At 45.4% G+C, this 13,424-nt stretch overlaps 1 protein-coding gene across 1 annotated transcript; it reads left to right on the top strand.

Annotated features, from left to right (window-relative positions):
- The first annotated feature begins 597 nt into the window (after positions 1 to 597).
- GKN2 (gastrokine 2) lies at positions 598 to 4,685 on the top strand. The gene is made up of 6 exons (XM_036396526.1): positions 598 to 618; positions 2,136 to 2,189; positions 2,684 to 2,815; positions 3,282 to 3,392; positions 4,137 to 4,290; positions 4,594 to 4,685. The coding sequence occupies exons 1-6, from the start codon at positions 598 to 600 to the stop codon at positions 4,683 to 4,685; spliced, it is 564 nt and encodes a 187-aa protein (XP_036252419.1).
- Positions 4,686 to 13,424: the final 8,739 nt, after the last annotated feature.

The following is a 13,424-nucleotide window of genomic DNA, read 5'->3' as shown; positions in this document are numbered from 1 at the left end:
CTGCGGCTTCTCAAGTGTTCTTCAAACAAAATGAGTACATGAAGGCATAAACACTGAGGAAAAGTTAAATTAACCTTTTCTTTTAACTTGTGGTGCCTGAACCCTGTTAGAATCCTGCTGTGAAATACTTACTTGACTGTCGAAATCTATTCTGAGTATTTCTGACATACCTGTAATCTTAAAAATAAAGATTCTTTTGAGAAGAAGGGACAGAGCCAGCTTTCAAGAGAAGTGCAACATCAGCCTAGTCTAACTGGGTTTAGCAGAATTTTATATCTGTTTATGTGTTTTCTGATATATTGCTTAGCAGCACAGCATTGTTACACTTGAGATAACATTTTCTCATGTGGACTTAGGTGGCATAAAGCAAATGTGTGCAATTTCCTTTTTTTCTTTTTCCATTGAGGCCTGTTTGCTGACAGATATTTCTGTACAATCTCCTTCTCCTTTTTTTCTGATAAGAGAAATTACAGAAATGTGTTTGCTGTTAGTTCGAGTTCTTTTATTGGGAGGGAACCAGCCTTGATTATTGACCTTCCAGCAGAAAGCAGAGTGTGATTCATCCAGGTGCCAGCACTGGCTGGTGCAGGACAGCGGATGAGGAGGAGTCCAGGCAAGGTCAGAGTCTCCTGGGAACACCAGAGAACGTTCTCATGGTGACATCCTGGCCGTTGGCATTCTCGCAAAATGCAGAAATCAGTGGGAATTCAGGATGGGAATCCCCATCCTGCTCCTTTAGTTTGTGACCCTGTGCACAGCACGGAGCCTCTGGGTTTTGGTGTCACTCCCTGGCGAGCTGAGCGGGCCGGAGGTGGCCCAGGCTGTCCTGTGAAGCACAGCTGCTGTTCCCAGCTCTGCCCCTCACTTCAGTCCATGCGCTCTGCCCATGGGGGGAACTGACCAAAAACGAGCAGCACCTCTCGCCAGGAGTCCCTGCACACAGAATGGAACGGAATCGCGGAGTCCCACAAAGGTTTGGGTTGGAAGGGCCTCAGAGATCCCCCACTTCCAGCCCCCTGCCATGGCCAGGGATGCCATGGTCAGGTGGCTCAGGGCTCCATCCAATATTTTCAATTAAAGAAATGGCTGAAGAATTGCTCTGTCTGTTGGCTGACATGGAGGCCACCATGGCACAGGTGTTTCTTCCCAGCATTTCTCTGCAGACTATCAGTCAGGCTGTTAGGGATTGTATTTCAGAAGACAAAATGCAGTTTGTGTGAATAAATAAATAGCAGTGTTATTCCCAATGACATTTAATTCTAGGCAATATCCTGTTAAATATTTAAAAAAACAGAACCAGCAATACTGAAGTTTAACCCAGTGAATAATGGCCATTTGCAGAGTGATTGATTTACTGAGACTTACTGAGTGCTTTAAATATAACTGGGTCAGGTTATCTGTGCCAACCCAAAATTCAGATAGGAGGCTTACGACACGTAGATATGGACTTGTTCGACTCATGAAGGAAAGTTCTGTCAAGTGTTTCCCACACCTCCTGCAAGATATAAAAGTTGAAGGTCTCTGGGATTTCCTTGCGTTCTTACCTTCTGCCGCCTCTTGCTCTCATCTGAAAGAAAAATGAAGAGATTTGTGAGTATATCCATTTCTGTTGGACTTTTAATAATAATGTAAGTTCCTCGCTTTAAAAAACAAAAGGATAGAGAAGAAGATGCTCAAGTAAGTGGTACAATACAGTGGCACAATAATATGATCTTTGGGTTGTTTCTTTGGGTGGAAAGAGGAGAACTTGCATTTCTTGGGTCAACAAAGTCAGGGGAAGCCTCATTTGAGCAAAGAACACAGAATTTGGTACAGTTCAGAAGGGGGGTCTGGTTATGATTTAATGATTGCAGTTGAAGAGGCAAATCAAGAGGTAACATGGCATCAAGGAGGGACTTCTGAAAACTGCAGAAATGCCATGGTTAAGTTATTCTGCTTTTTCAGCTACAGGCAAAGGAGAGCCTGATAGCAAAAACTTTACAATGAGGAATTGCAGTTGTTTTCAGTTAATATACATGCTAAGTGGGGGACTTTTCAAACTGATGCTCCAGCTCCTTCCCTCAGTTCATGGACTGGGTGATTTTATGGCACTGCCAGGTGTTTCTGACGAGTGAGAATTCTGCTTCCTTTTACAGGCTGCAGTCCTCATTTGCCTGGGAGTCTTTTGGGCTCAGACTTCTGCATTGAACGTGAGTAGAGTGATGAGCCTTGTCCTGCACATGGGTATTTGAAGTGTGTTGGATCCAGGGCAGGGGGAATAGAACAGGAAGAAAACCACAGAAAAAACCGAAAACCACCAAGTTGTTTATTGTCAAGTGTAAAAAAAAAAGAGCTTTTGCCAGAGGTTCTGTACAGGTGCAAAGTAACGAGTCAGGGGGACAGAGTCCCCTTAGCTCAGTCAAACATTTGGAGACTGGAGCAGTCTCCTGCCGGTCCCTGCTGCCCAGAATGACTGGGATGTCCCATGCAGGTTTTCCCCAGCCTGCAGCAGGGCCTGTTTTATAACTGACCTCCAACTCAAGAGCCTCCTCAGACTGCTCCAGGCACAGTAAATACCAAATCCCACGAACCTAGGGTTCTTAAGGGATTTGGTATTTACATGAGCATAAAGCATTGGGGGTTGTTGTGCCTGCTAAAGATGGAAGCCAGGTGATGAACACTGATTTTGTGCTTTTTACCAAAGACCTTTGTGCTGCATGATCCCATCAGCAACTATGTCACTGGCACCATGACCATCCACAGCGAGGAGCAAATCGTCGATGTCCACGTCCGCTCCGGCGTCTACTCCTCTGACACCATCTTTGACTACACACATGTGAGTAAATCCAGGGATCCGCCCCAAATTAACCCCTGAGGACGTTTGTAAAGAAATTATTTTAGAGTATTCTCACCACATCTTGCCCCTGAACACTGTTTCTTTGAGGACTCCCAGCACCTTTGCTCCTCCTTTCTTCACCCATACAATGGGGCAGTTTAAAAGACTTGTAATGAAACTTGTGGCAGTTCCTGGAAGTGAAGAAGGTCTCTGACCTCAGTGGGGCTGGAGGTGGGGATGGACAGCAGAAATCTGTCAGAAATGATGCTCCCAGTCTCAGGGACAGGCACCAGGACAGGCTGGCTCCATTCCCCAAAGGAGACAAAGGAGCTGCATTCATTCCACAGCAGCAGCCTCTGCAGCCACTTGCTGCTCCTTCCAGGTTCCAAAGAGTAGAGAGCACCAGCTAATGTCAGCATTATTTAAATCATTTCTGATGATTTACCCTCCATTCTTTCCATCCCAGGGGTATATTGCCACCAGGTTGTTCTCACGAAATGCCTGCTTTATCATGAAAATAAAGAAGGAAATCATCCCAGACCTGCAAGAGATTGGACGTCTGGCTTTTGAGAGAGAGGTGACAGTGGGGAACCCTCTGCTGGCGAGGAAGGGGTGGGAGCAGTGTACTGTGAGGGGAACCCTCACAGGCAGCTCAGGAATGACTTGTGCTGTCTCAGCCATGATGGAGCTGTTCTGACAAGACACAGCTTGAAGGGAATATCATGCAGAACATTCTTTTAAGATAACAAACCATCATGGCCCCCCTGCAGTTTTACAGGGGTCTGTTGAGGTGTCTCAAGATGCACAATCCCCTGTCCCTGGCACTGATGTCATTTGGCCATTTCCAGGTGATCACAATATAAGTTCAGGCAAACTTTCCATTTATTCATTGTCCTGCTGATAATTTGACCTCGACATTTCCTGAAATTTATTTTTTTTTTAGAACAGAAAGTAGAGATCAATTTACTTTGACCAGATTTTGTCTTCCTTATTCAGGCTGAGGTTTCAGAAGGAGACTGGGAGTATTGCCTGGAGGTGAACTGGAGTTCTGGCCCAGTAGCACATTTACAGCAAAACCTGGTGCCAATAATGTAATTTATTATTATGGCAGCAATACAGCTCAGGCTCGCTGTGTTGGCACAATTAATATCTAGTGAATTTTGTTACTGAATAGATTGATTTTTATTTTTTTTCCCTTTATCTAATGTTCTTTTATGAGGCAAAGGAAGGTGATTTAGGGTTTGGGAGCCTCCTCAAAGGGCATCCCAACAGAGAGAAGCTAAAGTTACATTTCTGATGGTGTTTAACCTTTTCTTCTCAGACCATGAGGGATGTATACTCTCCCAATAACGTGTGGGCCCAGTTCCAAGCTGGCAGCTCCAGGCTGGGGCATCTGAAAGACTGGGTTCTCTATGGGAAGCACATTGAAAATCTCTGCACGGGGCTGCCTCTCTACGAGCTGGTGGCCACTGAACGTAAGTCACGGGTCAGGGCATTGTGGCCCTGCCCCAGGGCACTTCCTCCCCTTTGAACCCAAATCCTCCTGCTACCCTGGAGCTGTGCAGACATTTCCTCCCCTTGAGCTGCACCTCAAATGCTCTGCACAGTTCTGAGACAAACAGAAGCCTTGAACAGGGCCATAACTGGGGGTTGAGATTTGTGTATTTGAGACTTTTCCTAGCTGAATACAGGGATCTCATCTGGTAAGGAGATACTGATACTGAGATATATACTGATATAAATACTGATACTATCTTCCCTTTCTTGGGATTTTTTAGCACCAACAAATGATGATGGCTGTGCCAGTGCCGGCATTCCAAGCATTTTGGGCCTTAAAATCTGTGAAGAACTCATTGCAAATGAATATTGACATTTCTGTTGCAAGGAAATGCCTTTTTGCATGTTTTAGTGATGGTAACCATGTTCTCCAGCTGGAACAGAACTCGGGTATGAGGCTCAGCCTGCCTATGCAAAGCTTTGATGCATAACAAGCCTATGACATACAAATAAATACAATGCTTTAATAAATAAAGAGAATGCTTTGTCTGCTTCTTCTACCCAAAATCAGAACACAATGGCAGTGGGCCTTGTGAGCTGTCCTGCAGAAAAGACAAATTTCCCCCTTGGTCCATTCCTGTGCTGGGGCTGCAGCATGGCCCAGGCATTGGTTTGGGATTCACAAAGAGCAGAAACAGAAACAGAATAGATTTTTCCAGTGGAGAACTTCACTTTGGCATCAGCATCCAGGTGTTGGCTCACCTTGTGTAGCATGGCTGGGGGAGGGAGCAAGCAGGTGAATGAAGATAAAGGGAGGGAGCAGATCCACACATTTGCCAAGCAGCTTGAATCCTGCAGGGCCAGTGGAAATTTGCAGCACTTTGAGTGAGTGCAGAGATTTTCCAGCCTGGGCAGAGGACACTGTCCCAGCCCTAAGAGATTTGTGCCTTGGAATAAAGTTTTCCTTTCACACAAAGGCACAAAGAGCTGGGACCGCTGGGTGAGTGTCCCAGGTGTGCTTTGTGTCAGGAGCTGATGGAAATCCAGGATGGGGCCACCTGCCTGCTCCGGGGCAGATCCCAGGGAATGGTTGAGCTCTCACAGCCTTCCCTCCAGGGCCTGGAAGGGCTGTGTGTGTTTGGGGATGAACACTGAGTGTTTACTGTTTATTGGAGCCTTGAGTGGCTGCCAGAGGGCAAGAACTTCCTTTGGAGGAAAATGGCCCCAGGCCTGCAGTCAGTAATTCTCAAATCAGGCTCCTGCTCAAACCATCTGCTATTTAATAAAGGAGCATTTCATCACATGGTGAAGCTGTTCTTTTAGATTGATTGTATTCATGACAGGCTGCAGGTTCTTGGTGGTCCAAAAAAATGTTTCTGGAGGGTCAAACTTTGTTAATTAAATACAGGAATAGTTGTTGTGTGTTCTGTGGACCCTGAAACCGGCCTCAGTACCTCATTATCCATCTGCACCTCTCGGGGTGCAGCCCCCAACAAGAGAGGAGGAAGCATGGAAGAACCATAAACAACACAACCCACGTGGCCATGCTCTGATTCCCACAGCTTTCCAGAGAAAAACTCTGGAAAAGTTTTCCCTCTGCTCCCAAACTGCAGCTCTGAATTCACAGCCCTTGAGCCTCCCGGTTGGTATCACCAACAGCCACAAAGACCATGCTAGAAAGGGCTGCAGAGCAAAAGAAATTTATTCTTGATTTAAAACAACTAATCACAGGGCAAACAGGAATGTACAGCCAGAGTGAACAAACCAGAGAAAAGGACTTAGGCAGGAGAAAGAAGTTTGATAATTTATTTATTGATACTGTATTTGCCCTTGCTATTTCCTGCCATTTCATTCTTTGTTGACTAGGCCACAGTTTACAATATGCTTTATGGACCTGTCTTGGATTATAATAAATCTGTTTTTCTTATCTTGCAGGTGCTTGATATTAAAACTGGACTACAGGGAAAGCCCGAAGAGGTAAAAATCAGCAAGAGGTAAAATATCCCTGAAGATCAGATCCAGTTGTTGCCTGAAGCAACTGCAGTCTGACAATGTCAACTTTCAAATCCACCCTCTGTCAGCTCTGAATGTTCATGATGTGAAGGAAATCTCAGAATCATGGAGTTGTTAAGGTTGGAAAAGTTTAAGTTCATAAAGTTATGTTTAAGTTCTTCAAGTTCAACCATCAACTCACCACCACCACTGTGGTCACCATCAACCCACACCCCCAGGTGCCACATCCAGGTGGTTTTTGAACACTTCCAGGGATGGGGACTCCAGCACTGCCCTGGGCAGCTGTGCCAGAGCTTTACAACCCCCACATGAAGAATTTTCTCCAAAATCCCCCCTGAGCTGCCCTGGCCCAGCCTGAGGCCGTTCCCTCTGCTCCTGTCCCTGTTCCCTGGAGCACAGCCCGGCCCCCCGGCTGTGCCCTCCTGGCAGGAGCTGTGCAGAGCCACAAGGGCCCCCTGAGCCCCCTTTGCTCCAGGCTGAGCCCCTGCCCAGCTCCCTCAGCCCCTGCTGGGGCTCCAGCCCCTTCCCAGCTCCGTTCCAGTCTCCAGACATGCTCCATGCTCTCAATGCCCTTCTCGCCATGAGGGGCCAAAAGCTTATTAATATCATTAATATATTTGCATATTAAACCTTTAATTCTATCAATCAGTTAACCCAGAGATGCTCTGTCTGATGTGGAACCCCTGCTGGCCTGGAGCTCATCAGGTACCAGAATCTTTGGGGGTCCCTTGCTGGTAGAGGATCTTCGTGCGTTCTGATCCTTTGGGATTCTTTTCTGCACTGTGAGGTTTTCCAAGGGAATGGATGGAAAATTCCCAGTGGTTTCCATGGGAGGCACCCAGAGCCCAGCAGCCAATCCCAGGAACAATGGTGGAGTTGTGTTCTCGGTGCACAAAGCCCACAGCTCGTCCCGATAACCGCCCAAGGTCAAGGTGCAGCTGGACAAGGTACCTGGCACTGAGCACAAACTGAGCACCTGGAGAACAGCACAGCCCTGGGAACCTGCACACGAGAGGGGCAGGGCTGCCCTGCTGCCTCTGGAGCCCAGAGCTGCCACCAAAATGACAAAGGAGCCTGAGCTTGGATCCTAAAAACACATTGGCTGGAAGAGCCTGGAGAGGGAGAAGGTGTCAGGATGAGATTGAGTATCTTGAAAGCTCCTGATGCTCCCAAGAGCTCCTCTCCACCAAATAGCACATCCTGGTTATTATCTAACTTCATCTATCCCACTGTCACATTATCTAACTCGCCAGCCATGCTTGTCCTGTAAAAAGCAGGGAATTGATCTGGTGTGGAAGATCACAGAATATTCTGAGCTGGAGGGGACACACAGGGGAGCCCAGCGGCAGTGTCTGGCTGTGCCTCGGTCAGTGCCTGTGAATGTCTTGGCCCACGAGCCAGGCCAGATTTCCAAGGAATTCACCCCAGTCCTGGCGCAATTACTCCTTTCCACGGGAGAGAGATTTCCAATGTCCACTAGATGGCAAATGGTGACAGCAACCCCGGCCCTCGGGACCCGTGAGATGGGCTAAAAACTGCGACTGCCAGCCAACCACGGCTCAAAAATAAAACAGATTGAATCCTCTCACCCCGGTCCCCAGGAAGTCAAATCTGAGTTGGGATACAAGGCATTAGAACTCATTCCTTCAGGTTTCCAATCCAGTGGGATGTTTATTTTCACTTGTAATTACACCCCATTTGGTGATTAACCGAACTATTTTTTGATTTCTTAATGATTTTAGTATTTCTCTCTTACATATTTAGATATGTTTATAAAAATATAAAAATATGAATATAAACTATAATATAAAATATGAATATTATGTTTATAATTAATATAACTCTATTAATTAAATTAATAGTAATGATTAATAATGTTTATAATGTTTAATAATGTTTATAATGTTTAATAATGTTTATAATATTATAATATATATATTTTTAGTATAGAAATATATTTCTATTTATATACTTTTATATATTCTATTATATAATGAGACACTGCCTTTGCATGGCCACATCCTCTGCCTGGGTTTGTGTCTCTCTCTCACTCCTGCCAGTCCTTTCCTCTGCCCCTTTTTGCAGCTGACCACGAGGCAGTTCCCACTTTATTTAATTTTCTGAGGGTGTGTGCCAGTTGAGGATGGTGACTCAGACCTACTCAAGGTTGCTCCAGCCGTTTTTTGTTGGGTAGAAAACCAAATGTAGCATAAAGTCAATCCTTTTGTAGCAGTGCTGAAAGAGGAGAAAACATAATTTAAAAATCAGTTTGTAATTGCTGGGGTGAGAACTGATGTGGGCACGAGGCTGCTGTGACAGCTCCTCACAAACCAAGCCGTGGATCCATGAAATTCCCAATTTTGCAAAGACGTCTGAGGAGCTGCTGCCACTTGACCCTCATTTGTTTTGCCTCTTGTGAGCTGTTTTTTAGCAGGTGCCAAGGAAAAAAAGCCATTTGGATGAGCTGGTGAAATCCAGAGAGGAATCAGGGCTTCAGTTTGATTTTCCAGGTGAGGAGCGTTCAGCAGCTGCCCTGGGAGCCCTGGCAGAGCCCTGAGCAAGGCACAGCTACTCTGAGCACCCTCGACAATAAAGCTGCAGAAACCAGGGGGTACAGAACATATTTGTAATTTTTGCTGCAACTGAAATCAGAATTAGTGAGGTGTTTGAGCCAGTTTCCCTTAACCAAAAGGATGGAAAATACAAAATTTGATATTCAGCTGCATGGCAGTGAAAGCAAAGACAGGCCTCTGACAACCTTAATTTACCCAGTGTAATTCCAGTGACAGAGTTACAAAAATAGAATATAATACACTTTCATCTTTGAATTTTTAAGGCTAAACTTTAAAAATATTTTTAATGACTCAATCTTCTCTACTGCTATGCACAATTTGCTTTCCCTTTCTGATTCCAGCCCTAACATTAAATAAACAGAGCAAATATTAGACATGCTTGTCTAATTTTTCCTCATGTTTTGCTGATGTGATTACAAGCTGTTGATTTAGTCATTAATATCTCATGCTGAGATATCAGCTAACACTGCCAGAAAATATTCCATCTCTGCTTAGCACTCAAGTTGTCAGTTTAATAATTCCATGTTATTAATCAAAACTGTCAGCAAAATAATTTCTGCTGACCCGAGTCTGGTTTTTTCTCCATTGCCGAAGATTTGGACTCCTCAGTTCTCAAACCCAAGGACAAAATTTAGAGATTATTCCCAAGAATTTTGTTCATTTAGAGCTTTTAAATGGAGCTCTGATTAGGAAAAGAATGGAATCCCTCAAAAAAACTGCTTGGACACGGAGCTGACAAGGAGAGGGGACGAGTCTGGGAGGCTTCTGAAAGGTTTTGTTCTGCAATCTTGTTCTTGTCAGTGTCACTGAGCTGCTCAGAGAGTTTCCTGGAGTTTGACACCCACATGAATACCAAAGCACCACAAAACAACTGCGTGATGAGAGAAAGAATTTAAAAAATGTAAAATTAAAACTTTCTCTTGACCTTTTTCTGTCAGACTGTTCTGTGAGGGGAGTGTGATAAGAAGCCTGCAGAGCCCAAACCCCTGGGATTAAACAGCAGCTCCTCTCTGTTCATTAGCACTGCTCTCACTCTGTGTGAAGATATCCAAGAGGAATTGATTTATTTTTGACCATGGCTCACCAGGTTTGAATCAATTGAGGACTGAATGAATAAACTGTGTGACCATAACAGGTATTACATTTTTAATATTATGAGAGACTGCATCCATATTTACCAAGGCATGTACCAAGATCACAGGAGGGGAGACAAACCAAGAGATTTTGAGACACTTCTCATGCCATAAATGACATAATGATAAATATATCATTTAAATGGGCTGGGCAGTGAACTTGGTGGGTGCCACAAATTTCCCAGCTGAGTGCAAAGCCCAGTCATGAAGTGGCAGCTCCTCCAAATATCTGCTGGAGGAGCAAGGACACCAGGAGCTGGGAGCTCTAGGGCCTGTGCTGCACGTGACTGACAGGACACTGACAGCAAGGCCATGTCCAGCTATTTTTTCCAGCCCTTTTCTTTCTGTTTCAGTTCCTCAGGCTTTGCACTGGTGTGGATCTCACAGCTTCTCATCTCCCTGTGCTGCCACGTGGCTGCTGACCCACCACCAGCCCAGGCTGCTCTGGGGCAAATGCAGGAGGCTGGAGTCCCTGCCTGGAGCTTCTGCACCTCAGCAGGATGGAAGGAGAGGGAAAAGGGAATTTCCCGAGGCACTGCAGGTAGTTTGTGTGCCCTGCTGGTTTGTGGGGTCCCCATCCTCCTCACTTGCCTGGGAATGGCTGAGGAAGATGAGCTTTGGGCTCCCCACATGAAGCCAGTGGTGCTGCAGGTCAGGAGGAGCCGGTGGCACACAGGGAAAGGAATTGCCTGGGTCAGGAGGAGCTGCTGTCCCTCAGGTTAAGGAATTGCCTGGGTCAGGAGGAGCTGCTGTCCCTCAGGTTAAGGAATTGCCTGGGTCAGGAGGAGCTGCTGTCCCTCAGGTTAAGGAATTCCTGTCCTTGTGGCTGCCCAGCCTTCTCCCTTTCCTTCTTCTCCCTGATTTTTTCCTTGATCACACAGCCTGTAATGCATTGCCATGTTTCTGCCCCCACACCCTTTCAATAAATACCATCCTTTCATTTTCCAGTGCCATCTGAAATGGGAATAGAGCCCCTGGGAAGAGCCCATTTATGGACAGGGAATCCAGAGCAGCCATGAACCAAGGCATACAGGAATAAGGACTTGGGCAGATGCAGGAATGGAAACTAATTTTAGTTATTCCATTGCAAGCTCATCACACTGTCAGTGTCACACTCCTCTTTATCTCCCATCTCACACCCAGCAGTGACCTCATGCCACAGCTATCTCCTAACTGTTGTGGGGCATTTTTGCAATAATTCCATCCCTGTATTTTGGAAAACCTCAAATCACATGCTGTGGTTGCTACAGCACGTTTGCATCCCTCTCCTGCTTCCCTGCAGTGGGGTGACTGAGGTCCCTGATTAGGGACCAGCCTTGAGCCAAAATTCCTGAAAAAATAATTTTAAAAAAAGGACCAGAGAAACATTTTTTCACATTTTAAGAGAAGCCCACTATGCAGTAACAATTTAATGACATTTTGAAGGTATAGACTGCTGAACCAAAACCCACATGTGGGGAAATTAGATGTGACACTGTAAAACTGCAGACTTTTTATCCCTGGGGAGCTATTCATGCCCAGAAAGCCCAGGGGGGCACTGAAGCAAACATTGATCACCTTCTCCTGGGAAAGGTTCCCCCTCTGAGGCTGCTCCAAGCCCCTGGCTGAGGGCAGGTGTTCCTCCCTCCCAAAAACCAGCAAAGGGTGAGGATGCTTCAAAACCACTTCCCATTCTTCTGAGGAGCATCACACCCTCTGGGTCTCATGTGTCCCTTGGCCAAGGGACCTTTCTGTGACCTCTCTGCAACCCAGGCTGCCCTATGAGCACCTACTGCTGATGAAACGGGGTCATTGTTGATGCTACAGATTAATTCTTAATTAATTAATGGTTCAGCTGTGATGCTTATTAATGTTCCCTCTCCAGCTACCTCAGGTAATCTAGTTAGCATTGATTTTTTGGAAAGCAACTTCTTTCGAGGATGCTGTAAATTGCAGTGCACGTGGTGGGGGGAAAAGAACAAACCATTTCAGTGACATGAAATAAAGCCCTTCTGTTACACAATTCAACTCAGAAAGAAATAATTATCAGTGTGTTCAAATCATCGGCCTGCAGCTTAAGGAAACAGGAAGCTGCTTTCATATCAGAGCTGCTTTTCTATCAGATGTGCTCTCTGGGTATCCCTCATCTGGCAGATCCCCAGCAGGGTCTACATGGAATAAGTCAGGAAACCCAGCACAAGCTGCTTTGTGTCCAACCCCTGCACTCTGCCATTGTTCAAGGACTTGTTATCAAAACCAGAGCGGAAATGCGAAAACACTTGGAATGTCTGAGCAGGAATTGTGCTCCTAATGAGCCACTGAGGCAAGAAGACTCTGGTGGGTGAGCAGCTCTTACAATGATCTCTTTAATGAATAATATCTGCATATATACATACATATATATATATATATGAAATCAGTGCATTTTTGAAATGAATATTGAAGTATTGAAAAAGGAAACGCTCTGGAGGCATTTTCACCCTCATGACGAATGTCCTGTGTCACTGGCTGTGGCAAGCAGCCCCAAAAACTTTCCTTTACAGGCCTCACTGCTGTGCTGCATTGAAGAGTTAAGGCTAAGCCAGCTCTCAGGGGTTTTAATGTTAACCTCACTTCCTGTGGAAGTAGAGATCTTAATTTGGTGATGAATCATCACCAAAAAGAAGACAGCACTTTTCTCTTAATTAACAGAAGCCAAAGACCAAACTGCTCCAAAATTTCCCCAAGATTTCTGTGCTCAGCTCTGGAAAGCCAAAATATGCAAAGATCAGATTTGATAAAGCTATGGAGGATTTCTAGATAGCTATGGACTCCACAGTGAGGTTTAAATTAATCTTGCTAAGCTCAAATATCTAATGTGGTGTGGCACTAACCTCAGTAACACCCTTTTCCTCTAGCATCAGGTTTCCCACATTCAGAAGAAGAAAAGATGAATAAAATGAGGTTAAAATATCATGTCAATGTCTGGCTCCATGACAGCCACACTGCACATGATTTTCACAAAAATATTGATATTTAAATAAAAACCTAGAGGTTGAATTTAAAACAGGCACACCTTGAGCATGGTTCTCATTGTTGTGGCCGTTTGTGATAGATTTGGGCAAATGACAAAGGAAGAAAATTGCAGAGATGGGGCAGCAAATCAATGGATGTGCTGAGACAAAAAGCAGAGTCCAGACAACCCAGCAGGGCAGTGGTTTAGTCCTTGGGTGCAGTTCTCAGTGCTTGCAAGGCAAAGCTCTGCAGCACGCGCAGAAATGCCTCTTTATCTTGAGTGCTGAACCCCTCGGGGACAGGCAGCGAGCTCTGGCCATGCTGCCAAAACAAGAGCACTTTGGAAAGTCTGTGGAGAATAGGGAGATTTAAGTGGACACTGTTATCTCCGAACCAGACCAATTTTTGCCCGCGCACTGC

The sequence above is a fragment of the Molothrus ater genome, chromosome 28, assembly GCF_012460135.2.
Source record: "Molothrus ater isolate BHLD 08-10-18 breed brown headed cowbird chromosome 28, BPBGC_Mater_1.1, whole genome shotgun sequence".
Classification (NCBI taxonomy): domain Eukaryota; kingdom Metazoa; phylum Chordata; class Aves; order Passeriformes; family Icteridae; genus Molothrus; species Molothrus ater.
The sequence above is the reverse complement of the archived record's forward strand: the minus strand, read 5'-3'. Positions and strand labels throughout refer to the sequence as shown.